Raw genomic sequence first — 27,594 nt, 5'->3', positions numbered from 1 at the left:
CAGCTAAAGCCGGAGGGGCATCTTTGTAAGGAACACCCACTTCCTGGAGCTGCTGCAGCAACTGCGGAAAAATAGAAAAAAAGGAAAAAAAACGTAGTCAATGAAAGCTGCACTTTAAAGTTATACCGCTTAATCAAATGGGTCCAAAGTACTTCTATTGTGTGTTGGATCCCTTCATTTGCACCGAGTATAGGCGCATGTAATTACAGTCCATTTCGTGCACCCGGGCTCAAGACCAGGCGCTGCGCCGATGTGGGGAGCTCGGTCTGCGGAGAGGGGAAGTCACTCCAGCCCGAGGCTGTAATCAGGCCAGCCGCGGCCTAGGCGCTCAGTGGGAACTCCTCGCACAGGGACATTAGTTTCGAGTCTGTGTCTGCGTACATTGTGTTTACGTGAGGATTTGTTTGTGCGGTTTTTAAATTACACATTTTTTCCTGTAGCACCAAACGATATTACTAACTAGTGGGGGCTTTTTTTCCAGCTTTTGAAGTTGTTGACATAAGTTTTCAAAGTGAGACGTGCTCCAGCCCGATCAGTTGTTTACGGGATTAGTGTCCTGCTCTGATTCAATACGGTAATATTACTGTGTTGCCATGAATGTGATCTGAATGTATCCACATTATCCGGATGTTTATTATTTTTGATCGACCATCATGTCTGCACCATCCGCTGAAATGATCGACACGCCACCTGGGTACCCCTTCGAGGAGATTGAATACACGGATATTGAGGTGGAAGAGGTAAGGCTGAATGACAAGCCTGGGGTTTACTATTGATACAGACCTGTACATTCATTATATCCAATATTAAAGCTGTCCATTTGCATATCAGGTATAATACAGTCCTTGCCAAGGCTTAACTCGTAGACAGTCCGGTCTATATCAGCAGGGTGCAGACCAGTATGTGTTGATACCATATAAAATTAATGTGTCAGTATTGAATGAAATAATTACGCATGTAATATAAATATTGTGCATGTACTAGACATAATTGTACAGTGTCTGTCCCTGAATATAAAAGTATATGCCTTCACCTCAATGCCGATTAATAGAGGCTATTTAATTATTTGAGATATGAGATAGATATGTATGTATGTACATTTCATACATTTTAAATCATAATTCGGTGTTTTTCTATATCGGACAAGGTGTTTGTTGCATGCAGCTGTCCTTAAAACTTATGGCAGGCCTTTACCAGTGACTGACGGTGCCTGGGCAAGAAAACCATTGTAACACTTTTAAAATATTTGAAATTATTGTATTGTATTGTCTCCAAATCAATGTGGTGGTGGTGTTGTTAGGAACAGTTTTAACTAATGATCAGTATGATGTTGTTGACCCTGGTCAGCTTACTGTGCATCTGCTTTTATTGATGTATTTTAATTTCATTTAAATACATGTATTATTTAATCTTTTTTTAATTGCATAGTGTGTTGTGCTGTAGTGAGAGCACATCTGGAATGCAGAATTAAGCACAGGTCTCCAGGTCATAGGGAAAGGGCAGAGAAGAAGCACTAGACTCATCTCAGGACTGCAGATTGAAGGGAGGTAATCTTGTCAGCCTGAGTAAATAACTGCTCACAGGAGAGCTGACGTTTTTTAAGAGTTTAATAATGAGCTGCTCCCTGCTGTTCTTTCCAAACATGTTCAACAATCAGAATGCAAGGAGCTAAATGTAATCTTGCCAAATTCTTCTCTGATACTGGAAACCCCTTTTTATATATTATATATACATTTTGATTTTATGCTTGGAGTAAGAGTGCAGCTTTTGCAAAGTTGAAATCTTTCCTGTGTTTTTTTTTCTTTTTCTTTTTCTTTTTTTGGCAGCATTTACTTAGCTCGTCTTTGAAGGTTTCACTTCTAAGTAGAAACTGAGTCATTAGTATACATCCTAGAGCAAACAATGGAAAGATTAAAGTCGCAGTATTTAGGTTGATTGCTGAATTGTAAGCAATTAGCAATATCACAGCTGACACTCAATCTTAAGCTTTGTGTGAATTACATTTGACTGAGGAGTTCGTATTCTGTTATTTAGCCCTTTAGCAAGAATATCTCCTGCAGTGTTTGAATGTAGTTGATTTATGAATTTAAGAATGTACCTTGTGTGAATGTACTGTAAAAGGCATGTTAGTTTGTTGTGTTTTAAGAACAGTGCTCAGTCTCGCGTTTGGTCAATGTCATTTTACACTTCCCTGTTCTACTTCCAGGTTGTCGGGAGAGGAGCTTTTGGTGTGGTCTGCAAGGCTAAATGGCGAGGCAAAGATGTGGCAATCAAAACTATAGAAAGTGAATCTGAAAGAAAAGCATTTATAGTGGAGGTATCCTTTCAGCTTTCTCCTTTTATTTTCTTAAGGATAAATTATTGGATGTAGCCCACTGTACAGTAAGCCAGATTGAATAACTGCAGCAACAGAATTGCTCTTTAATTATGTGTTAACCCAAAACAAAAGTTAAAAGCAGTCATTCCTTCAGTTGCTGCAATGGCATTTCACTAACATTTACACTTGTTTTTTTTTTATTGGATTTTCCTACCACACCATTTTGAGTAAGGAGCACCACTGATGTTGTAATAACTTGAGGTCAAACTTCAGCACAGTGCTGGCTGTGGCATAAGCTATATTTCATTGTTGATAAAATAAATTATTTGTAGGCTTTAAAATGGTAACACAAAGTTGAAAAATCAAAACTAATCAATTCCACTGAAGTTTTTAAGTTCAACATTTCAAACAGTCTATAGTCATCAAGTCATCTTGGTGATTGGGGTATTTTCTTTCTTTTTTCCTAGCTGCGACAACTCTCCCGTGTTAATCACCCGAACATTGTGAAGCTCTATGGATCATGTAGTAATCCAGTAGGTCTCTTTATTCTTTGTAAGGAAAATGTAAATGCACTGTACAGAATTATTGAACAGTTAGTAAATATCAGAACTCCTGTAGGAAGTATAAGTCTCTTTATCTTGTCTTGTCCGGGCTTATCTATATGTATTCTGCTCTTGTAACGTGCCTATGGTTGTGCTACACCTCTTGAATTTAAACGAGTTTTAATCCCTTCACCATCGTTAAATGTGATAAAAATGTAGAATTTGTGTGAACTAATTAAAACACAATATTATACCGTGCCGCCTTTACCATATTTTACCATTTCTGTCTTCTGTTCTGTTCTCTCTCTCTCATTAAGCTGCCCTTGTTGTAATGATCACCATTATTTCCAGGTTTGCCTAGTTATGGAGTATGCCGAAGGAGGATCCTTATACAATGGTGAGTTTTAAGGACTGCGCTGCGGTCTCAAGTCATTTTTTCCCAGCATTAAGTATTTGTGAGGTCTGTATACGTTGTCATTTTATTGAAGCCACTTTAATCATTACCTAATATATTTAAATTGGATCGAGCCGTTATTCTGTGGATGCAGTTCTGTTGGTGCAGCAACTAGGCATGTTTTCAGGTTAGAGTGAAATCCAACTTCCTTCTGTTTAACCCCCTGTTCCTGCCTTCTCTTTTGATTTGATTGTATGTATAAGTGTAGATTTGTACCTTGATGTGCACAGCTGCTGTTTGACAGGCTCTGTACAAGTGACTGTGTTTTCTGTCCACAGTGCTGCATGGTGCCGAGCCCCTCCCCTATTACACAGCCTCCCATGCCATGAGCTGGTGTTTACAATGTTCCCAAGGAGTGTCCTATCTCCATGGCATGAAACCAAAGGCTCTTATTCACAGGGACCTCAAACCACCAAAGTATGCATTCTCCGACACTCGTTACGTTTGCTTTTCTTTCTGGTTAACTGTGAAGTGTTCACTCCGTGCATTGCGGTTTTGTTTTGTGTTTTTCCCTTTGTGCTGTCGTCATGTGGACAATATTTTAGAAGGATCGTGAAGTGAATTGAGTGTAACACTCACTTTAGTATTGATCACGTTGCATGTTTATATGTGTCTGTGTGTGTATGTGTATATATACACTCACCTAAAGGATTATTAGGAACACCTGTTCAATTTCTCATTAATGCAATTATCTAACCAACCAATCACATGGCAGTTGCTTCAATGCATTTAGGGGTGTGGTCCTGGTCAAGACAATCTCCTGAACTCCAAACTGAATGTCTGAATGGGAAAGAAAGGTGATTATGCAATTTTGAGCGTGGCATGGTTGTTGGTGCCAGACGGGCCGCTCTGAGTATTTCACAATCTGCTCAGTTACTGGGATTTTCACGCACAACCATTTCTAGGGTTTACAAAGAATGGTGTGAAAAGGGAAAAACATCCAGTATGCGGCAGTCCTTTGGGCGAAAATGCCTTGTTGATGCTAGAGGTCAGAGGAGAATGGGCCGACTGATTCAAGCTGATAGAAGAGCAACTTTGACTGAAATAACCACTCGTTACAACCGAGGTATGCAGCAAAGCATTTGTGAAGCCACAACACGTACAACCTTGAGGCGGATGGGCTACAACAGCAGAAGACCCCACCGGGTACCACTCATCTCCACTACAAATAGGAAAAAGAGGCTACAATTTGCACAAGCTCACCAAAATTGGACAGTTGAAGACTGGAAAAATGTTGCCTGGTCTGATGAGTCTCGATTTCTGTTGAGACATTCAGATGGTAGAGTCAGAATTTGGCGTAAACAGAATGAGAACATGGATCCATCATGCCTTGTTACCACTGTGCAGGCTGGTGGTGGTGGTGTAATGGTGTGGGGGATGTTTTCTTGGCACACTTTAGGCCCCTTAGTGCCAATTGGGCATCGTTTAAATGCCACGGCCTACCTGAGCATTGTTTCTGACCATGTCCATCCCTTTATGACCACCATGTACCCATCCTCTGATGGCTACTTCCAGCAGGATAATGCACCATGTCACAAAGGTCGAATCATTTCAAATTGGTTTCTTGAACATGACAATGAGTTCACTGTAGTAAACTGGCCCCCACAGTCACCAGATCTCAACCCAATAGAGCATCTTTGGGATGTGGTGGAACGGGAGCTTCGTGCCCTGGATGTGCATCCCACAAATCTCCATCAACTGCAAGATGCTATCCTATCAATATGGGCCAACATTTCTAAAGAATGCTTTCAGCACCTTGTTGAATCAATGCCACGTAGAATTAAGGCAGTTCTGAAGGCGAAAGGGGGTCAAACACAGTATTAGTATGGTGTTCCTAATAATCCTTTAGGTGAGTGTGTGTGTAATATATATATATATATATACGTGTGTGTATATACATGTGTAAGAACTCATCTTGGCGATCAAGTCTTTGGAGAAATGGCATTAGTGTTTATCAAAATGTATTTAAAAGTTTGTTGTGTTTATTAGAGGTTGAACTTGTGCCCAAAATGACAAAAATAATACAGAATGTGCCCACCTCGAAAAATTATAATCTGAAAATGTAGCCGTGGATATTTCCCTTTTCTGTGTGGTCTGTTCATTATGATTGTCTGACAAGACACTGAACGTAAACTTAGACAGTGTCTCGGCGGTCTGTCACATCCTGCAGTCTTGGTTGACATGAACCACAGAGAAAACTATGCATTGACACGGTTGGCCATCCAATTAATAGCTCTGTGTGAAAAGCCTTCATCACAAATACCACTCCTTAGCAACAGTTATAAACACACACAATACTAACATGTCAAGTATACAAAACTCTATTATACAGACAAGTAATCCTTCTTGTATGACTGTCATTTCGATCACAGAATCATACCTATGTAAAGATTTTAAATATGCAGCCGACTCTCTTCATGTTGGAAATATAATTGGCTCTGCCTTTTCCGTGTCAGTCCGCAACAGCCGTCCGCACCAATTTGTTATCGGGTTTCAAAGCAGATGGGGCAAGGTAATGCTTCCCACTGCTCCTCACAGTGTGGGACTGCATTAGCTGAGCAAAGAGCAAGAAACAAAAGTGCTTTCTCTGCACTGTAAAGTAATAAACGTCAAATTAAACTTTTGATGTTGGAGCACTACAGTGAATCGTATTGTTTGTGTCTCCATGCGGGAGCACTTTATGTAATGGAGTAATCGTGTGAGGGGTTCGGTACACCGCTATAGTGTAGAGCCCTCACAGCTCTGAGTGCTCAGGAATTTGTATACATCATTGTGCAAACATTACACATCTTCACATCTGTGGACTTTAGTTTAGTGGATTGATATGTATGAAGTTTCCAGTCACACATTTTAATTTAAGATACAGAACTTGAAGTGCCACTAGGGAAATCCAAAATGCATAAGGTACTTTGCCTTATTTTGATTATCTATCTTCTAAATGTCTCCGGAGGGTGAACGTTGCAAAATCCCCCAGCAGGTCTTTATCCTTGTGATGGGAAATGGCTGATCTGTCATTTAACTACAAACCTGGAGGGTTGCTGATTCATAATGTATTATTACAGTGCAGCCAAATCTACTTCCCCATTTGTTGGGGAACCCCACACCTCATTTAATTGATCACATTTTTAAACCAAGCTCCTCTTGCACGCAGTGTATTGGGTTTTGCAAACTGTGAGTAAATGGTGATTGTGACAAACAGAATCACAATTTGTACATACAAGCCTGTTCGTTTTTTAATATAAATGTAAAGCAAGCATCTTGTCCTCTTTCTCCGTTTTATTAGTCTGCTGCTTGTAGCTGGTGGAACAGTGTTGAAGATATGTGACTTCGGTACAGCCTGTGACATTCAGACACACATGACCAATAATAAAGGAAGTGCTGCCTGGATGGCCCCTGAGGTGTTTGAAGGCAAGTATGATTAAATGTATTCTTTTAGTCTGTTTTTGTTTTTGTTTGTTTATTTTAACTTGTGTTCAGCTTGGGGTTTAACTTTGGAGGCTGCACAAAGTTTACCCAAATCCAGTGCTATGAAGGTGTCTCGGTAAAGAAAAACACCAGACATCTATAATTGGAATGGTTCTCATCTGATCAATCAAAGGGTACTGTCAAGCAATAATCCTTCCTTAGATACTGTAACTGAAAGTTCATATACAGAAAAGCTGAGCCTAATCTCTGTGTACATTTTGAAACCCACCTTTGCTGGGAATGTAATTAGACGTGGGCCTGGGTTACGTCAAAACCTCAACCCAACCCACCAATTGCATATTACAAAATCAGTACTTGGCAGCTTTTTTGTTTGCCACAGGCTTCTTGCTTATGCCAAATGGAAACCTGGCACCAAGCACTGCCTTTGTAACTTGAGAGCAGCGAGTTGGTTGAAGTTCCAGTTTCATGCAGGCCGTGGTGACGCGTTTGCATAGTTAACAGCAGTGTTTCGGTCATGGGGCTCTCCGTCGGGCTTCACTCATGATGGTGTGTGATTGAAACAATTAAGTGTTGGTGTGGCAAATGAATGTCTTCATTTTTGAGTAAAGTGCGAGGATAAATTAATCCTGGTGGCAGCAGCCATTGTTGCAATTCAGTCACAAAGGATGTTTGTTTTGTGTGTGATGAACTGTGTGATAGAGATGTCTTAAGGATATACATACAAATATATTTAACACAAAAAAACAGAGGCAGCTAATATATTATGATTGCATTTTAAATTATGTGGAAAAAAGGTTATCCCATTTTTGTATCCAGCAATATTTTTAATTGTCATAGATGTGTAGCAAATGAATGCTACACTAAGCCATGATACAGCATATGCTCACATAACAAGTAGCTAGTGTTTATCAGTTGAGGATATAACATAAATTAAAAAATGGATCTCTTTAATACACCTTAATTGTATTTTTCAATTTTTGTTAGTTAAAACGTCAGTGGTATCTCATTGACTGTAACTGTAGGATATCATCACCATCAGCCCATATCGTCCACTGCTGGATGAAGGCCTCCCCAAGATGTTTCCACTTGCTTCGATCTACAGCTTCTCTTTTCTATGTCAGGCCTGCAGTTTATCATTTCATCTTCTATGCAGTCTTCTTCTAGGTCTTTTTTTCACATCTTGGTATCCCTTCAATAGCTGCCTCTGCCCATCTTTGCTCTGTTCTTCTTGCAAATGTATCCAGACCTTTTGCCATTTTAACATTTTAACTCTTTCAGTGATGTGATGTCACATTTTAGTTTGTTTTTGGATCCATTCATTTATTTTTCTCTTATTGTTAATCCAGGCATATATCTTTTCCCTGCTTCCTTGTGTTGTCCGTAGTTTCTGTATAATTTTTGCATTAAGTGACCCCAGCACTGGTAGTATGTATAGTTAAGAAAGTGGTTAAACTGTAGGATATATATTTCTCTAACAAATGGAACACTAATACTTTGCTAAAGCAATGTCTGTAAAGGGTACTGAAGATCTGTTCTAATTAACTCTGTTAAATGACAAAATCTAATTAGGATATTAACCTTTCTAGTACACTATTTCTTACTTGGGTACCTCTCAGGCACTATGGGTATTGTCATGTCTAGGGGCTATGTATATACATTTATATTAAACATGTTTATAATGGGTTTTGTGATGAGAATAATACACCCTTACGCAATTAAACCTCTCAGTTTTGCCCCTAAAATACTCCTTTGCGCTGTTTCCCATTAGCCACAAACGGCTCTATTATCACAAAAGGCACGTGTAATGTCTTTAAAGTACACAAGTAATGTGTGTTTGATGATTAGCAAAGTAATGAACTATCTCCTGTGGTGTATATTTGAAATTGCTACAGTTTTTTTAGCATTACCGATTTACACAAAGGCACTGACAAGATGAAGGCTCCTCTAGTACACAGAGCAAATTTTCTGTTAAATGTACTAGTGAGAATCGGTGATATTAAAGCAGTGTTTTAATGATCTTCCAAGAGCTTGGGAAACTAGATTAACTTTTTGAATCTTCTGTGTTACAGGCAGCAATTACAGTGAAAAGTGTGATGTTTTTAGCTGGGGGATTATTCTCTGGGAGGTGATAACCCGCAGAAAACCTTTCGATGAAATCGGAGGACCTGCCTTTCGAATCATGTGGGCTGTGCATAATGGTGAGTGAGGATGAGATTTATTCATGACTTTTTTGCAGGGCCCCATTCCAAACATTGCTTTTCAGTGAAACACAGATAACAGTGTAATATGACTTATTTGAATTTGAAGCAAATATGGCTGGCCTTTGTGACCAGCAATTAACATCTTAATGTAACGTGTTTAGGTTGTTTGTTCTGAATACACCTTACTCTTATTTGCCTTCTGTGATTCTAGGTTCCTTGTTGAAGGTGAGATAGGTATTTGGGTTAACTTCCTAAATTCCTTTTAGGATTTTCAATATCTAAATCAAATTGCCAAATCGTTTTTTCCTTTTAAGCCTCCATTTTGTAGCATTTCATATGATGAATTCAGACTTTCTTGGAATGAGTTCAAACCTCAAAACAAATTTGCAAACAATGAAAAATTCATAAAAGGATTGTAATGACATAATTGGGAGAGGAACACCATATCAACTTTTTCCTCTGCAGTACTGCTTTTGACTTTTTGTAGTGGTATCAACTAGAGCTGATTTTGTACATTTGCCCACTGACAAAGAAATGATCAGTCTATAATTTTAATGGTAGGTGTATTTTAACAGTGAGAGACAGAATAACAAACGGACAAATCCAGAAGATCACATTTCAAAAAAGTTATAAATTGATTTGCATGTTAATGAGGGAAATAAGTATTTGATCCCCTATCAATCAGCAAGATTTCTGGCTCCCAGTTGTCTTTTATACAGGTAACGAGCTGAGATTAGGAGCACTCTCTTAAAGGGAGTGCTCCTAATCTCAGCTCGTTACCTGTATAAAAGACACCTGTCCACAGAAGCAATCAATCTTATTCCAAACTCTCCACGATGGCCAAGACCAAAGAGCTGTCCAAGGATGTCAGGGACAAGATTGTAGACCTACACAAGGCTGGAATGGGCTACAAGACCATCGCCAAGCAGCTTGCTGAGAAGGTGACAACAGTTGGTATGATTATTCGCAAATGGAAGAAACACAAAATAACTGTCAGTCTCCCTCGGTCTGGGGCTCCATGCAAGATCTCACCTCGTGGAGTTTCATTGATCATGAGAACGGTGAGGAATCAGCCCAGAACTACACGGGAGGATCTTGTTAATGATCTCAAGGCAGCTGGGACCATAGTCACCAAGAAAACAATTGGTAACACACTACGCCGTGAAGGACTGAAATCCTGCAGCGCCCGCAAGGTCCCCCTGCTCAAGAAAGCACATGTACAGGCCCGTCTGAAGTTTGCCAATGAACATCTGAATGATTCAGAGGAGAACTGGGTGAAAGTGTTGTGGTCAGATGAGACCAAAATCGAGCTCTTTGGCATCAACTCAACTCGCCGTGTTTGGAGGAGGAGGAATGACCCCAAGAACACCATCCCCACCGTCAAACATGGAGGTGGAAACATTATGCTTTGGGGGTGTTTTTCTGCTAAGGGGACAGGACAACTGCACCGCATCAAAGGGACGATGGACGGGACCATGTACCCTCAAATCTTGGGTAAAAACCTCCTTCCCTCAGCCAGGGCATTGAAAATGGGTCGTGGATGGGTATTCCAGCATGACAATGACCCAAAACACACAGCCAAGGCAACAAAGGAGTGGCTCAAGAAGGAGCACATTAAGGTCCTGGAGTGGCCTAGCCAGTCTCCAGACCTTAATCCCATAGAAAATCTGTGGAGGGAGCTGAAGGTTCGAGTTGCCAAACGTCAGCCTCGAAACCTTAATGACTTGGAGAGGATCTGCAAAGAGGAGTGAGACAAAATCCCTCCTGAGATGTGTGCAAACCTGGTGGCCAACTAGAAGAAACGTCTGACCTCTGTGATTGCCAACAAGGGTTTTGCCACCAAGTACTAAGTCGAAGGGGTCAAATACTTATTTCCCTCATTAACATGCAAATCAATGTATAACTTTTTTGAAATGCGTTTTTCTGGATTTTTTTGTTGTTATTCTGTCTCTCACTGTTAAAATACATCTACCATTAAAATTATAGACTGATCATTTCTTTGTCAGTTTGCAAACGTACAAAATCAGCAGGGGATCAAATACTTTTTTCCCTCACTGAATGCACTATCGTTTATTTCGTGGTGTTGCAAATCCTACTCTTTATGGTAGTATTTTTAGTCATTTGGACGGTTTGCGTTCTTCCCGGATCGTCCACACGTGCCGGATGCAGCAAGAAATGAGCTTCAGAAACACAGACGGACATGGAGGACAGTGAACTGACACAGAATAACCACAATAACCAAAAGATACTTTAATGCGCAAGCGCACATGTTGCACCCCACTTTCGTTGCCGGGCTAAACTCGATCTGCAAGCACCCCCACCCCCGCTAATATAGATGTATATCATTTGTATAAAATTTTAAGAATAATGAAGTTTGTTTGCATTTTAATAAATTTGAAAGCAATGCAAGCAGATGCAGAAAGTTTCATTTTCTTTTTATTAAGATGGTGAAGTGGTACAACAGTTAGTAATATTATAACTATTTTGTATTAACACGTGCTGTACAGGTAAGTAGAATCGAGACGCGACAGTCAGAGGAGAAATGTCCCTGTCCAGCAGATGTTAAATGCACCACTATAAACCCGGATGTGGGAAATCTACCTGAATCTATAGTATTTTAAATCATACTGTGTATATATATATGCGTGTGTGTGTGTGTGTATATATCCCATAACAACATAATACACGTAATAGTAATCACACACTGTAATGTGTTGCATTCTGCATATATTTATCATGACAGCCTGCATGTAGTATTTGTTAGTTTTGCATAATTAATGATTATTGAAATACTTGTAGTTTTGAATGTCTTTGCTCTTATTTTGTAAATTGATTTGATCAAAACAATAAATATCAAGATATATATATTGTGTATCGCCCAAACTTCTAAAAATAATGATATTATTTTTAAGTCATATTGCCCAGCCCTAGTATCAACCTATACAAAAAAAAATATAAAGGCAACAGTTAAGTCAGCAGCTAATCGCACATTCCCTCAAAACTTGAAACATCTCTGGCATTGTGTTGTGTGACAAAACTGCACGTTTAGAGTGGCCTTTTATTGTCCCCAGAACAAGTGGACCTGCGTAATAATCATGCTGTTTAATCCGCTGCTTGATATGCCACACCTGTCAGGTTAATAAATGATCTTGGCAAATGAGAAATGCTCAGTAACAGAAATGAGTAAAACGGTAAAATTTGTGCACAACATTTTTGAGAAATAAGCTTGTTGTGCATATGGAAAATGTCTGGGATCTTTAAATTCAGCTCAAGAAACATGGGACCTACTTTGCATGTTTATTTTTGTCCAGTACGTTTTGTTTTTGAGCAAGATCGATGATTGATTGCACACAGATTGTTTTACATGTTTTGCAAATGCAATACATTTCTTTTGAATGAATGTTCCTAATTGTATTCATCTGTTGAGATTTCAGGTATTTCAATTGTTGTGTTGTTTCAGGTACTCGGCCGCCCTTGATTAAAAACCTCCCCAAGCCCATAGAGAGTTTAATGACACGTTGCTGGTCCAAGGACCCTTCGCAGCGGCCTTCCATGGAGGAAATTGTTAAGATTATGACTCATCTCATGCGGGTAATTTCTCTACAGATGTAGTGTTGTTTCCTTCCTAATGTACTGTATTGCACAAACATTCATCTTCAAAGTGGTGCATTTGTCTCTTTGTAATTGGTCAGCCAATTAGTTTGACATGCTACAAGTGCATTAGTGTTAATTCTAATTAAGTTTTATTACATAAATAAATGTGTTTTTCAGGTTTTTCACGTTAACGTAGCATCCTGTTTGTCCCTCATCAGTGTGTAACAAAACAACTCCCTTTGGTAGATAGGCCTTGAAAGCCTCGTCATACTCTAATGAAAGTATATTGTCTTGCCTTGTCTTATTGCCCTGTGCTTTGAATGATTTCTTCAGAATAATATTGAAGTGTTTATCGTTTCTTTCTCTTTTCCAAGTACTTCCCGGGATCTGATGAACCACTTCAGTATCCCTGCCAGTATTCTGATGAAGGACAAAGCAATTCAGCCACTAGTACAGGTATAATCGCATTCTGAAATAGATGCTGTAAAAAACATGCTATTGGAAGTTATTCTATGTGTTGCTAAAGTGTCCCCTTGCCTGAATACCAAAATACTTGACTTTACACTATTGTACATTATGTAAACTTTTTTTTTATGTAAATTGTCTTTAAATTTGTAACCGTGAACCACATCTTTGCTGTGTGAATAAAATGAGTTTTAATGCACATGGTGTTTGTTTGAATTAGGATCCTACATTGACTACAACTCCACCAACACAAGTAACAAAAGCGATATCAATATGGAACCTGGAGACTCCCAGGTCAACGACACTATAAAGAGGAATGAATCCAAATTTATACCACAATTCAAGCCCAAGGTATTTAATCAAGTTTCCACAGTCTGGTCTTTGCTCACCACATATCTGTCTGGGGAAAACTTCCTCAATTATCATTATTTATTTCTTGTCAGATATCTATGGTTTGTGTGAAAAGAGAAGTTGTAAAGTGCGTGCGGTCAGAGAAGTGTTCTCCAGTCCATTGATAAGAAATCAGTTGTCCTTTTAAAGTCCAGCTAATTCTTCAAAAGTAAACCGACTATTGCACAAAGTATCCAAGCAACTTTTTAAACTGCACAGTAGTTTTTCAATTTGTTTTTAATTTGTGCAGCTCTCTGGGTAGTTTTCTCATTGATTGTTACTGCAGTTTTCACTAGAGAATATGCAGGAGTCGGTCTGCAGTCACAGGAATTAAAGATGTGATTTCTCTCTCAGGTGGAAGGGATGCGCTCATCTCTGCCCCTGTCCAGAGGGGGCAGCGTGGAGAGCCTGTCAGAGTCGCGAGGACGGCCACAGTCTGTGGTGTCTGTGGACAACAAGAGGATGAGTGCAGACCTGTCTGAGCTGGAGCCTAGGGTGACCTTCGTAAATCCAGGAGGTAACGTGAGGAGTGAAATAGATGGAATGCTGATGTGTGTTTTGTGTTTTTTTAAAGTGTTCAGCTTTTTTAAATCTGAGAATAAAGTACGTTCTTTAGAATACACAGATTGGTGGGGAAAGCTCCATATTGGGGGTCAAGATGTCGGGGGGGGGGGGGGGGGAACGACCATCCAATTTTGTAGTTGAGCAAGATGCATCCATGGAATTTAGACACTTGAAGTCACAGAGAGATCGTAAGGAAGGGCAGGGAAAGTAGGATCATTGCTATGCAAAGATTGTCTTGTTTAACTGTCATTCTGCCTTTTTGCAGGTAAGAGACTCTATGCTCTATATGTTTAGCTCATCTTGACAAAAAAAATACTTTTGGTTCCTCTGTGCAATGCCAGTAAAATAACCTGAACCAACTGTGCCAATCTGTGATGGACACAAGGCTCTGAGGCCCATATTCTCACATATCCGCACCTTCACATGTACATTTCATTACATGGCTTATCCACTCGCTCGCACTTCCAGCACCCTAAGTGGTTTCATTTCATTACATCCCCAAGCTTTTGCCTCCACTTTAGATGAGTTCATCATTAAAGACATAAACATATTTGTCTAATGGCTGCAACGTCTGAAACTAATAGAAGGCTCTCTAACCATCATTGGGACTAATCCTACTAATTTGTTTTTGTTTTTAAATGTTTTAATAGGTAAGCTAAGCCAGGGCAAAGGTTCTCGAGTAGGAAAGAAGTGGGGATGGGAGCACAAAGCAGTGACAGAATGAGACATTTCTTGCTTTTTTTGCAAATTACTTCACCCCCTCATAGTCCGTGATGAGTGTGACTACCATTGTTGTTTTTTGGTTGTTGTCTTTTAAATAGAGGGTTAAGTATCACTTTATAATCAATAACTCCTGTACAGTCAGTAGAACACATGAATATTTGGTTATCAGCTATATAACGCTTACATTAAAGCAGTCAGTTGCAGCATCTTAATGTTTTTAACAGCTTAGTTCTACAAGAGAGGAACCTAATAAAAATAAAAATATTCCTAGTGGTGTGTAACAGACTTAACAAGATTAATCAAATGTTATTTCCCATAATATTGTACATCACAACATCTTCTGTTAAACAGGTTTGTAGCCATAATTCAATGTTTTCAGGATATGAAATGCATGGGGAACAAACTGGAAACATTTATAGCACTTTGCTGCAAAATGTTCTTCACATGTAATTGATTTCCAAGTGTTAGAATTAAGTGTGCTGAATGTAATTCATTTGGAATGATGTTTTCGCTCTGAAGTATTTCACGATGCATATATGCAAGTGAATGTGCAAGTGGAGCTGCACATGCACGCGCTGTCTGCTTTAATTGTTTGTTACTTGCTGTGGATGTTTCTATTTGTCCGAGCCCACTCTGTGCACTTTGTTGCAGCGTTACCTACAGCAGCCCTGCATTAACATCTGAGCGTCGGCATCGACAACATGCTTGTTGCTTATGCATGTAGTACACGTTCTGCATGATGTCTGGAGAGAAGATGCTTTTTATATCATTATTAACATGCTTTGGTACTCTCTGTAGTTGTGCATGTGTATGCAGCTATATATGTGTATTTTTGCAGCACGCCCCCAGTCTAAAAGAGGCCATCGTAAAACTGCTTCATTTGGCACCATTCTGGATGTTCCCAAGATCTTCATATCAGGTACCAGTGCTGACAACTGGGCTCGAAATTGGCTTTGATAGCTGGCTTGCCTGAATCACCAGGGTTTGTCCTGAAGTGTGATTTTTCTAGTGCCTGTTGCTCCAGTTTCTCATAATTCATAGAGCTTTAACAGACGTTTTTTTTTTCAAAAATGTATACAAATGGCATACCCTAAAAGGGGGTAAATAAAGTCATTGTTACATATACAAAATAAACAAAAAAGCATAGCAGCTTTGAGTTCAGAGACAGAGATCACAGCTGGTTATTTGTGCCTAAATTTCTCATCTTCTGCTACAAAGCACCAGATTTTCATTTCACACTGTTGAACAAATTGGCCTGCCTGCAATTAGTGTTTTGACATCATCATTCTTCATCAGTATTTAACTGCTGGATGAGGTCAGTGATGGGGCTGTTTCCCTGTCAGTGTTGCTTTTGATTTTCAGACCCCTTTTGGGACTGCTGTAGTTGGCAATTTGTATATATAAAAATGTAATTTCTTATATCTGGAGCAACATGTACATGCAGTTTTTGGGCTTTTTCACATTTTGTGTTCCTAAACAACTCGCATTGTGTAACTTATTGGCTTTGCTTTGCGGCATGTTGAAATAGAAGCAGTGAACAATCAGTCTATCAGTCTTCATGAATTTGAGGATGTTGCACTATTTTAAGATTTTTTTTTATTTTGTGTTTAATGCACAACTGTTTGATTTTAATCCAACATTAATAAGAAGCTTAATACTTTTTTTTTAACATTACATTTTTAAAGCTACTAAATTAAACTAAGCTGTTTTCTTTGTAATTGAACAATCTCAGGTTTATGGGAAAAAACGTTGACAGCGCTTGAGATTAGCCTGCAATTCCAGAATTGGTTTATTTGTATCCAATGCTGCCCTCTAGTGGCAACTATTAGAAATACAATAGCATGAATCACAGGGAAAAGTTACCCCGAAGGATGAGAAGGACAAGCTAAATTAAGCCTCAAGTACAGTACTTAATATGCTTACTTTATCATATCATATCATATCTTTATGTTGTGTATATAGTATATCTCAGTTAATGATTGCTTGATTTAAAAAAGACATCCACTCCAAAATATGTTGTCATTTGATTGAATTTTGTTGATTTAAAAATTACATATAAAGTAAAAGGCAATTAATAAATTAATAAAAACATTTGCTCTCTGATAACAGCTAATGCTGTAATGAGTTTAAACGTGTTTTTGTATTGCATTTTGTGGAATATATACTGTAACTTGTAAACACTGATTAAATGTGGTCTAGACCTACTGTGTAAAGCTGAGCATGTGAAATGTAAAGCACATCTTCTAATGTATGCAGTGTGTGTCAGTGTACGCATGTGTAAATGACTCCAGCCCACTTGTGTAAGTTAGTGCATCGGCTGTGCAGAGGACTGGGCTGTGATTTACTTTTTGCATGACACTGCCTAGCTTTTCTCCACCTAGAAATAATATTGTATATGCTTTTCCAATAAGTAAATGTTATTATTAATTTACAAAACCTTGACAACATAAAGATGCAGTATCAGCCAAGTTTATAACAATCAACTAGGCCAAACCTGTGCTGTTGGGTTAAATAGGTCATTTATTTTACATAATCTTTTTATATCTGGATATATATATTTATATAATATATATTATTCATGTATTTATAGTGTACAGCATGGTTCGCTTAGTTCAGTGGTTCTCAACCCTGGTTCTGGAGCGGCCCGTATCATGCTGGTTTTTGTTCCAACCGAGCTCTCAGTAACTTAATTGAACCTTAATTGAAGAAATAATTTGCTTATGTTTGACTTTTAAATTATGCAACTGATACAAGTTGTTTCCTTAATAAGATAATTTCTTTATACAATTTTATAAATCGCTTGAAACCCCTACTGTTAAAATAATGAAAAGGCCCTGATTTTGGAAATTATTAGTTACAATCAATGTAGAACTCATTCATGAATAAAGGGTAAAATCTTTTCCTGTCCATGACTTGTAAGAAGGTATTTTCAAGCATGCTCCTAGAGATGCATCAACTATGAGCTCTCTCTCCAGATCCAGTGAGATGCACATGATTCAGTACTGGCAATAAAAGTTTTCCCTGCACCTCCACCCAGCCGTAATAACCGCTGTAGTGGAGCAGTGTCAGTGGAAACCAGGCAACAAAGTGCTTGCAGTGGTTTCTATAGTAACTGAGATTGCAAATTTAATATCACTAATTTACCCTTCAGAATACTAACATCTTACAACTTTATGGTCTCGGCTCTTCAGACCAATAGCTTAATTTATTGTGGCATTAAATCAAAGCGCTGAAAATCACAGGAAATGATCATGATGCGATGCTTTGGAATTTCATTGTAGGTTATCTTCACAAAGTAGATACAGCATTACCTCATGCTGTGGCAACTGGGGGAAAAGATGATGGGACAAAACGTCTTATTCACAAAATGTAGCCTCTTGTATATTCTTCAAAGGAATATGACACCTTTATTTTTGAACCCATTTATGTAGTTTTGTTCTTGGGGGGGGTTGGTGAAGGCATGGTTCTTGTAATGCAAAGCTCAAAGAAGTTTTGATGTTCGCGTAAAAATTCTACCCCATGATGTAATTAAAACGTGTTGTATTGATTCATACTGCCTTTAAATGAAATAAACATTTGATTGTGTCATTTGACATTTAGGGAGTGGTTTGTGGTTGCATGTCAAAAGCTATTTTGTTCCATTAGAATTTATTGCATTGTGGGGTTTCTTAATTTTATTTGCATTCATTCCATTTCACAGAACATTTTTCAGTTTGCGTTATTTCTGTATCATTTTCAGTTTCCATGTGTCTCGCTTTTGTGTAGGTATCCACTAAAATCTTTCCAAATTGCTAAATCATGGTCATATTCACATCCTAATGACATTCATCACGTGAATGATTGTTTTGTAGATTTGAATGGCACAGTATCTATTATCGACTTCTTTTCGGGACGAGGGACTGGTTTGGGAGAGCAATCTTTTTCCGCAGTCCCTCGGTGGTGGATGACTTCAGTAAAGTTGTGCACAGTTCTGGGAATGGATTGGGTTGAAAGGCATATTTTGGTGCTCCAAACAAAAATGGCACAGCGGGGGTTCCAGGCCTTTCTTCTGAATCGCAGTTCATTGCACATTGTAGAAATGAATGCATAATTTCCTGTGAGTGAGACAATAGTCAATGCTGGTCTCCAATGCAGAGATTGTCTTGCTGACATTGTCTGATAATTGCAAGCAGGTGCAGCTCCGCAGATTACAGTATCCTGTTTTAATAAGTTCATAGCAAGACGTGACGTTCAGCACATTGTTAGGACTCACTTCCCAGCAGAGAGAGGCCTATTTATATGCCTAAAGCCTGATGGATGGAATGAGTGTTTTCTTTTGTGCGATGCAACAATCCAACTTATGTCAGACCTGCTGGTTACGTAAACCGAAATTTACTTTGGCAGAAAAGGACTACAGAGGAGCAGGCCTTGGATCTGCCCAGCAGGCTGCAGACCTCAATTTGCCGGTCTTGCTCAGTGAGCCCCAATAGTGTAAGGTCCCGTAAATAGTTGCCCTCGCCAGCTCTGGCCCCCAAAGCCAACAGATCTGTCCAAGAACGTGACCGAACATGGCAGAGAAGGGAGTGAGGCCGCTATTCATGTGGTAGGAGTGGTCAGCCTGCTATGGGGATATGCTGCATGTTGACAAGCCAGCGTTTTTGGAGTTAAATCTCTGCAGCTGTCCTCCTGTCTTTTTGTAGCTCTCTCCCCGCACTCTCCCTTCTTCCTGCACTTTCCCTGCCTCCCTCCCTCCCTCCCCTCTCTGGATCTGTAGAGCTCCCATCCGAAACAGACTCAGCCTCCTTGTTGTGGTTCTCTGTGGTGCTTACTGTTCTATTCTGTGTCCTGTCTTTAATTAGCAAACAGTGAGCCTCAAAGACGCAGATCTGTGCAGGACCTTCAAGGGATAGGGACAGAATCCAGTCAGGTAAGATACAGCCCTCTACCATCGGCAGGGCCTCTTCTATATACATCACGACCAACACCAGATTGCAAAACATGGCATGCAATGCTCAAAACTGCCATTTGACTTACAATCTCTGAAAACGTCATTACACTTACAGCCTTACAAAAAACATAAAGAGGTGAATTTTTTTTTTTCCCCCGAGGTTTAATTTTATCAAGCAGCAGTTTTATTGTATTTATTTTCTTCTCCTGTCTAGGTTGAATCACACAAGCGAAATCCTTTTAGTGTGACAACACCTATCGCAGTCAGAGGTTGCTTAAATGTCTTGGAATGCAACATCTGTCAACTTCTATTTACAGGGGCAGGGAAAAGCAGCATATGTGGCAGCTTTGAGGATTAAGAGGTCCTGCCAGAAAGCAAAGCATAAGAAAGCCCTTGAAATGAAATGTATAGCATTCCTCAAACTCTCCATCATCCTATTGGCTTTGGGTGTGCCACAGTGCTCCGAACAGAGCTGCGGCTTACCATGTCTATGTCATGATGAGAACATAGCAGGGATCATAGCAAGTTGACAATTTAGTAATGGAACGAAAACAAAAGTTGTATTTATTTCTAATCTCTTGGGTAATGTCAAACAAAGAAGGTATGTCATCTATTTGTCATTTAGTAAAATAACCTAATCGACAGCATAAATAAAACTATATAAAAATGGTTTTGAATTGATGTGGCCCAACCCAGATGCTTTGAAGTGTTTCTTATTGCAAGTGTGCTAAATCATTTTAATTGCTGCGTCTTTCACATGTCATCAGCCTGCAGAGGCTCTTAAACGAGCCTCACTCATTTGAGTGCTATTGGTTACCTGCGCCACTGCCAGATTTCACTCTGCAAAATGTCATTAACAGCACGTTCGGCCAAGGTGCTAAAACCGCCTCGCAGGGCAGAGCTGTCCGGGGCTCTTCCCCTGCCCTGAGTCTCCAGCTGGCATCGGAGCCGAGCAACCAGGGATATCAGTCCCCACCACTGAGGGCCTGTTCATTCAACCAGACGTTGACTGTATATATTTTCCCTTTTTTCCCCATTTGGGAATTTAGTAAACCATTGTAATGTTGGGTGCTTAATTTTTAAGAATTGAGACACTATTTATTTTTGTAATTGTTTTCTGTTTTTTATTTTAAACTGTAAATTTGACTCTCTCTCTCTGTTCTAATTCACCTTTTGCAGGGGAGTCGGAACAGCAGCCGGTCGTCCAGCCCCAGTTTGAGGATGATCACCTCCACGGAAAAACCAGCCAGGAATTACGGTTTCTCACCGGATGATTCTACAGGTAAAACTTGGCTCACGTTGCATCATACATTGTAAATTTCTATCAGATGACATTCCACCCAAAAGTAGGGGTGAGACTGAATAGTAGACCATTCGTGGCACCTATCGACAAGTGAATCCATCATACGATTGACTGGAGGGTGGGATTTGTTATTTGTCTGTGATTGGCAAAACTAGAACGTACCTCGGCTAATGGCTTCCTCACAGAACAATTCTGCATTGAAATAAATAAATAAAACACTTATAAAATATGTGCAGTGCACCTTAACTACCACACATCTACAGTGTTATCCCACCTAAAAGCCAAACACTCTTGCATCACTAGCAATGACAGAAGGGGAAAGAGGAGCAACAAAGAAATTCTTATTAATCTAGCTGCATACATAGGCAATAGCTGGCTATAGGCTTTTTTTTTTATTCACTGGAACTGTAGACTGGTAGTCTAGTTGAGTGTGGATTTAAAACGTGGGAAAGTAAATTGTTTTGTTAAGTGGATAGGATAAATTAGCTACATCGATAGTCTAATACATTTTGTATGTCACTGTTATGACCTGAAACCATTGCCACAAGGACACTAATTTTAAGGCATTAGCATCACAGCTCACATTGCTAAACTATTATTGAATGAAAATTAAATTTAATAATTGAATAAAAAAAACAGAGAACATTTGTGTTGCTCAGGTTACAGCTGTAATTGCAAAATATTCAGTTTATATGCACACATCAACTCTGATACACCCATATTTAATAGCATGTAGTCCTTTTTTTTTTTTTTTAATTAGTCACAACCTTCATAGTTCATTTCAAATTGTAATTAACAGAAAAGGTAGTGACAACGTCAGGAAAATTGTTGCTTGCATAATAATGAGACTCGCACAACAAGTGAATTATTTTTGCGCACTCATTTTTAATTCTGTAGAGTTTTAAGGCCAGCTGTTAAAATGTCTTTGTTAACGAAAATGTCTGCAGTTTTGTTTGTGTATCGGATTAACCTTTGAAGAATATCATTCTCTGTGTTCAACACTACAGACCTAAGAGAGTAGATGGAAGTGGAAGGTAAAGGGAATATATATATATTAGGTCTAGATTACATTGTTGCTGGTTTATACTAAATCAGTTTATGAACACCCATTTTGTTAGCAGGCTTGCTACTAACAATTCCTTATTGTGTTTGATTAAATTGAGTCTTGAATAATGACCTCTGGATTGAGAGAAATGCTGTTTTTCTGTCTCCCAGACACCAACGGCTCAGATAATTCCATTCCCATGGCCTATCTTACACTGGATCACCAGTTACAGGTATTGTCAATATTTTATACAGATTTTTTAAATACATATATACTTTAGATGCGTTTCAGATTCGTGCTGGCTGTGTTTTTTATTTTCATTTAAATTTCATACGTATATATTACTTCCATTTTCATTCAAGACCTGCCATTTCCATCTTGTCTGTTAACCTGCGCGAGGGAGTTACATGCATGTCTTTGAAAAAGTGAATCCAGTTTTTCCAGCCGATCAGCTGGAATTTCACTGTGCAGAGATGATTTCAAGGACACTGAAATTTGAGCGTATTAATTGAATTAAGATGGATTACTACTTGTCGCAAATGGGGAAAATGACGCTATATAAAAAGTGGCATGTACATATAAGACTACTTTGGCAAAGCGGTTGAGACATTTTAACACTTTGATTTTGGAGGGTATTTTTAAAAGCTTAGATGATTCTGATTGCTGGTATAAATATAATGTGCATTACAGTCTAGCAGGTCCTAAGCTGCAGCATCAATTAATGGCAACATGTGTGTTTATTTTCAGCCACTTGCTCCTTGTCCAAACTCCAAAGAATCCATGGCAGTGTTCGAACAACATTGCAAAATGGCCCAGGAATACCTGAAAGTCCAAACCGAAATTGCTTTGCTGATACAGCGAAAGTAAGTGAGGGAACCTTAAAGATGATTCATAAGATCAGTTATGGTTTTTGGTTTTCCCCATCTCGTGCCTTATCACTGACTTCACTGAGTCTCCTTGGGTGTCAACAGGAAAATATACCACAATCTAGGATTTTAATCAATCAATCTATTCCACTGTGTGTCGCACGCCATCCCTGAGAAACTAGTTGTCAGTTGTGATGGACAAGCTCAGTGGTTCTCCATTATGGAAGGACATGACTTGATGAGGAGTTCTATACCAAAGAAAGTACTATCAGCTTTAAAACCTCTATATTTAAAATAAGGACTTAGCCTCTGAAAGGTCCTGAAGAAATCCATCCAAGGCAATTACTGAATTTAGGCAACAAATCCAAGGAAAACAATGCTCCTAAGCAGTGAAAGCAAAGTGTCTGAACCCTTGCCTATATTTTAATTATGTGCAGTCATTTTTGTATTTATAGCTGATGAGTGCAGTTTATATCTACATCATCAGTTTTTGGCATATTTTTCATCTGACTTTTTCCCTTATATTTTTTGTTGTTGTTCTTACTATAAAAGGTGATATGAATTTGTCCCTATCGATTTTGCACTCATATTGGGGTAAAACAATAATGTCAGCATTTCTAATTAATAATCTCATAAAGTCTACTGCCAAAACTAGCTGGTGAACTCCAAAAATACCCTATGAATAACAGAAATGTAATCTTAAAATTATTTGTACTGTAATCAACATCCATAAATTGAATTTAACTATTGAATTGAATTTTTATTTTATTTTTTATAGATGTATTTTTCCCCCCCGAACATCCAAATCTTCAGTACATAAATATGACAGTTAACCTAACATCTGAGGATTTTTCAGAATCTTTGTTGATCTATTGATGCTACATTTTGGTGTACAAAACCTTAGTTTACTGGGGACTCTAACCTAACTCAATAAAAGGTGTAACGTTTTTCTTTAATACAGCCAGATCTTCAGTTAATGCAGATTAGCCTAGGTAATCTAAATAATATCCAGAGTCCTCATTGTGGACATTGTGGAAAAGGAGCGGCTTAAACTATACACCATCGAATTGCATCATTAAGTTACCTGCCCTAATTAAAACTTAACCATGTACATTTTTATAATTTTGGGTGCGCCGCAAAATTTTGTAAAATAAAAATATCATTAAATACATGCATAACACCTCCTAGAATTACAGAGCTGTGCTTCTGGACAAACTAGGTAATTTGTTAATGGCGTGGGCAGGTGGAAGGGGCTGTGCTACCACATTTTATGAAGTGGGTGTGGCTTAGACTTTGCAAAACATTGGCCTAAACCACTAACTCCTAAATAGCTGTGCATATGAAATTCACCCAGCATGTGTCCAAAGAAAGGTCCTTCGGTCCATTTCAAGAACGCTGAAAATGTAGGTGATCGAAAAACGTAACGCAATTGTTCGTCTCAAACTGTAGTTCCAATTGTTCTTGGTCTTTGTTTCGAAGGAACGAGCTGATCGCAGAGCTGGACCAGGACGAGAAGGACCAGCAGAACACGTCCCGCTTGGTCCAGGAGCACAAGAAACTCCTGGAGGAGAACAAGAGTCTCTCCACGTATTTCCAGCAGTGCAAAAAACAACTTGAAATCATCCGAGCCCAGCAACAAAAGCGACAGGGCACTTCCTGAGGCCATTGCAGACGCCTACGCCTGCCCCTGCCCCCCCGCCATGCTGCAGAAGAACGGACTGCTCACGTGTTGTAATCTTTCCTGCCATTACAGGTGGCTTGTTTTAAGGATTAGCATCTTGGTGTGGAAGCCTATACATCCTCTGCAACTGTTTTCTTCCCTTTTTTTTAAATATTATTTTATTTGTCTTCTCCCTCTTAGTGAAACTATTAATCCTGGGTCAGTATGACAGAGTTGGTTGTGGCTTTTCTTGCACTGTAAAGAGACCTATGATCTACTGTGTTTAAGCATGCTGCAATTCATCCATTGGTCCGGGGAGGGGTCTGGGCTGAGTGTCAGTGCTGGACTTGGCATTAGGATGCGTTATGGTTTTGTTTAACGGCATCGATTCTCAAAAATTGGCAAGAGAAACTAAGATTAATGATACCACCTTTCCCCTGTGCGTAGTGCGAGGGATATCGGGATTGTGCTACGTGTTACTTGGTCGGTGAAGATGGCCCATATAAAATAGTTCAGGTGATGTCGGTTTTCATTTAATATAGTATCATCTGGGAGATCTCACAAACAGGGCTGTAACCCACTTTTCTTTCTAAATAAGTCATTGTCATCATGTTTACCCCTTTCAGAACGATGTATTGCACAGGAGGAAATTTCCACAAAAGACTGTTCGTAACGCTGGCGTCCTCTCGGCATCAACACAGGAGGGAGATGGGAAGGTTTTGAAAGCATGTGCAATAAGTGCGAGTCGGTGTCGGTTGCCAGAGTCTCTTGTGGAATATCGGCCACTCGGACAAGATGACCGTTGTGTTCTGAGATTAATATGCAATTAAGATGCACAAGAATGACTTCTAATTCACCGTTGTCACCGTTTAACATTGAGTGGATGTTGAGACAAGAACTGTAAACTTGCCGTCATCCTGTTATGGCCATTTCTCAAACAGAGGGAGATGTATACTCTCTCCACGGCAAAAGCAAATGTGCAAACGGGTAAAATGACTTTTGGGTCATGACCGATCTCTACCTATGCTTTTTGGAATCTGAGACCATCGAAGGTTATGGAACATGTAGGTCACAGTTGGAAACCCCCATCATGGAGCTGGGCCCGAGCATCGCTTCTGTACATAGGTCACAGTATTACACTGCGCCATTTAGGAACTGCTCACTTGCAAAAAGTATTTGTAGATATTGGTTTTAATGTGGGGGGTGCGGGGAAGAGGGAAGGGGGTGTTTTAGGCAGGAAATATGCCTTTTCTGTTCATGCAGTGTCATAAAGTAGTAAGACCTGAGTGACCAGGCGACCAGTATGCAACGCATTCGAGGTGCAATGTTTGTTTTATATTCCGTTTTCATAGGGCACCACTGGTCCGTCATCAGGAGCCATACATGTTCATTATTGACAGCAACCGCTACGAAATTACACTTGTGATTCTGAATGAGCGTGGTTATCATGCCTTCTGTGTCGTTTTGTTTTTTTAATCAGCGTTGGTTTTGTACTATAATCTGGACACAGTTCTGGGCTGGCCATTTTGTCTGGCTTGCTCATTTCCAGCCCCCACATCTTGGCTAGGCTTCCTCCTGTTCCATTTATTTCTTTTGATTAGATTTTTTCACAAGTTGCCTTAAATAGCTTGTATTTTAAAACCTGGATTTCTCATTATTTGCTCATAAACCTGTTAATTTCACAGCATGCCCAGTTACATTAAAAAATAAAAAAGGAAAAAAAACTTGGCAGTTTCGGTTTCCACTAAATCTCAAATCTCTTATGCAAATGAAGGAATTGTTGTGCTCTGATTTGTTGGCTAAAATTCATTTTCCAATCTTGTCAAATGGAAATGATAATTTGTTTTGCAAATGACCCCACAAGTATTGTGTTGAATTTATCTATACACATTACACTCAAATATGTTTATTGGGACTGGGGATGAGAGAAATATTGTTGTCTAATGATCTGGATGTCACACATGAGATTTTATTTTCTCATTAATTTTCTTAATTGACATCCCATGACATTTACAGTCTCAGTCAATAGCTGTGCTATAGTTTATTACCACCTCTAGGATTATAAGCACCCTCATAGCAGGTCAGTTAACTTTAATTTATGTTAATCTTAAATTAAATGTATAGATTAAAAAAAAAGTTCAAAATAAAGTCAACCACATCGAACGCATTTGTGATGAAATCTCAGAAGTGTGATGGCAGCCCCGATATAACCTTGTACCAGAAAAGCTGTTAAACTGGGGCTGGTGTAGTCTTGCATATTAAATATGAACAAATAGTCAAATAATCCATAGTTTTAAAGGACAGTCTTTAAAGCCTGAAGCTCATCTGCCTTTCTTTCACAGTGCTGCTGAGCAAAACAGTTATGCATATACAACCTTTTTTGCCAGTGCCAGAATTACTAGACACTCATTTATGACAGTTATATATTATTTCTCAGCATTAGGTTACAAAGATGGGATTTTTGTCTTTTCTGAGAAATATTTAATGTGGAAGTGCCCTGGAAACCTAATGTCCCCACATGTACAGCATTCAAAATAAAAGGCATAACTACCATCACTCTGAGAGAACCAATTCCTCAACGGTGCGTCTACTTCTGTAGTGAAGATGTGATCATCAGAGTGAACAATATTCTCTTCCTCAGCGACTCTAGTGTCAAGATCACTAGACACCAACGTAGGGGATTTGAGCACATTATTCTAATTTGTGCAGTGAAAATATTTTGGCAAACACTAAGGTAGTACTATTGTGCACAATTCAGGTGTTTGGAACAACAGGACGACATTTGTCCGCAAAATAATTTTATTTATGATATAAGTGATCTGTAAAGTCTATTCGAAAAATAATTGAAAAAGGAGAAAGCCTACTCTGGTTCAGGTAGTGATATGTCAAAATAAGTATGTCAAATACTACATGATTGAAGTATTCATATATGATATGCGGTGTGGTTTGTCCCACAAAATGCTTTTTTTTTTTTTTTTTCTCCTTTTTTTTTTTAGGTTTTGATGAAGTTAAAAGTATGAATCTATTTACCATGTACTGTATATAAAATGTTGATTGATTGGAATGAACTACGTACAGAAAAGGAACCATCATGGAATAAAATACAGATGGAAATAA

General features: G+C 39.0%; 1 protein-coding gene across 4 annotated transcripts; it reads left to right on the top strand.

Annotated features, from left to right (window-relative positions):
• map3k7 (mitogen-activated protein kinase kinase kinase 7) lies at positions 1 to 27,594 on the top strand. 4 transcript variants are annotated; one of them, XM_066692067.1, is made up of 17 exons: positions 3 to 740; positions 2,207 to 2,317; positions 2,785 to 2,850; positions 3,211 to 3,256; positions 3,592 to 3,730; positions 6,597 to 6,725; positions 8,813 to 8,937; positions 12,401 to 12,531; positions 12,909 to 12,990; positions 13,220 to 13,350; positions 13,744 to 13,906; positions 15,515 to 15,595; positions 19,515 to 19,582; positions 20,783 to 20,885; positions 22,122 to 22,183; positions 22,699 to 22,814; positions 24,297 to 27,594. In XM_066692067.1, the coding sequence occupies exons 1-17, from the start codon at positions 654 to 656 to the stop codon at positions 24,475 to 24,477; spliced, it is 1,821 nt and encodes a 606-aa protein (XP_066548164.1). In that variant the 5' UTR covers positions 3 to 653; the 3' UTR covers positions 24,478 to 27,594. The 4 variants fall into 4 exon arrangements, with proteins under 4 accessions (XP_066548320.1, XP_066548392.1, XP_066548164.1 ...); XM_066692141.1 differs by lacking the exon at positions 15,515 to 15,595 and having other exon boundaries at positions 4 to 740; XM_066692223.1 differs by lacking the exons at positions 20,783 to 20,885; positions 22,122 to 22,183; positions 22,699 to 22,814; positions 24,297 to 27,594 and adding an exon at positions 19,921 to 20,204 and having other exon boundaries at positions 1 to 740.

The sequence above is a fragment of the Amia ocellicauda genome, chromosome 1, assembly GCF_036373705.1.
Source record: "Amia ocellicauda isolate fAmiCal2 chromosome 1, fAmiCal2.hap1, whole genome shotgun sequence".
In the NCBI taxonomy this organism is placed as follows: Eukaryota; Metazoa; Chordata; class Actinopteri; order Amiiformes; family Amiidae; genus Amia; species Amia ocellicauda.
The sequence above is the reverse complement of the archived record's forward strand: the minus strand, read 5'-3'. Positions and strand labels throughout refer to the sequence as shown.

Excerpts from the sequence above, each read along its gene's own strand:
- map3k7 (XM_066692067.1), top strand. The coding sequence starts at position 654 with ATGTCTGCACCATCCGCTGAAATGATCGACACGCCACCTGGGTACCCC. Across the intron at positions 2,318-2,784 it reads GAAAAGCATTTATAGTGGAG|CTGCGACAACTCTCCCGTGT; the intron begins GTATCCTTTCAG and ends CTTTTTTCCTAG. Across the intron at positions 8,938-12,400 it reads CATGTGGGCTGTGCATAATG|GTACTCGGCCGCCCTTGATT; the intron begins GTGAGTGAGGAT and ends GTGTTGTTTCAG.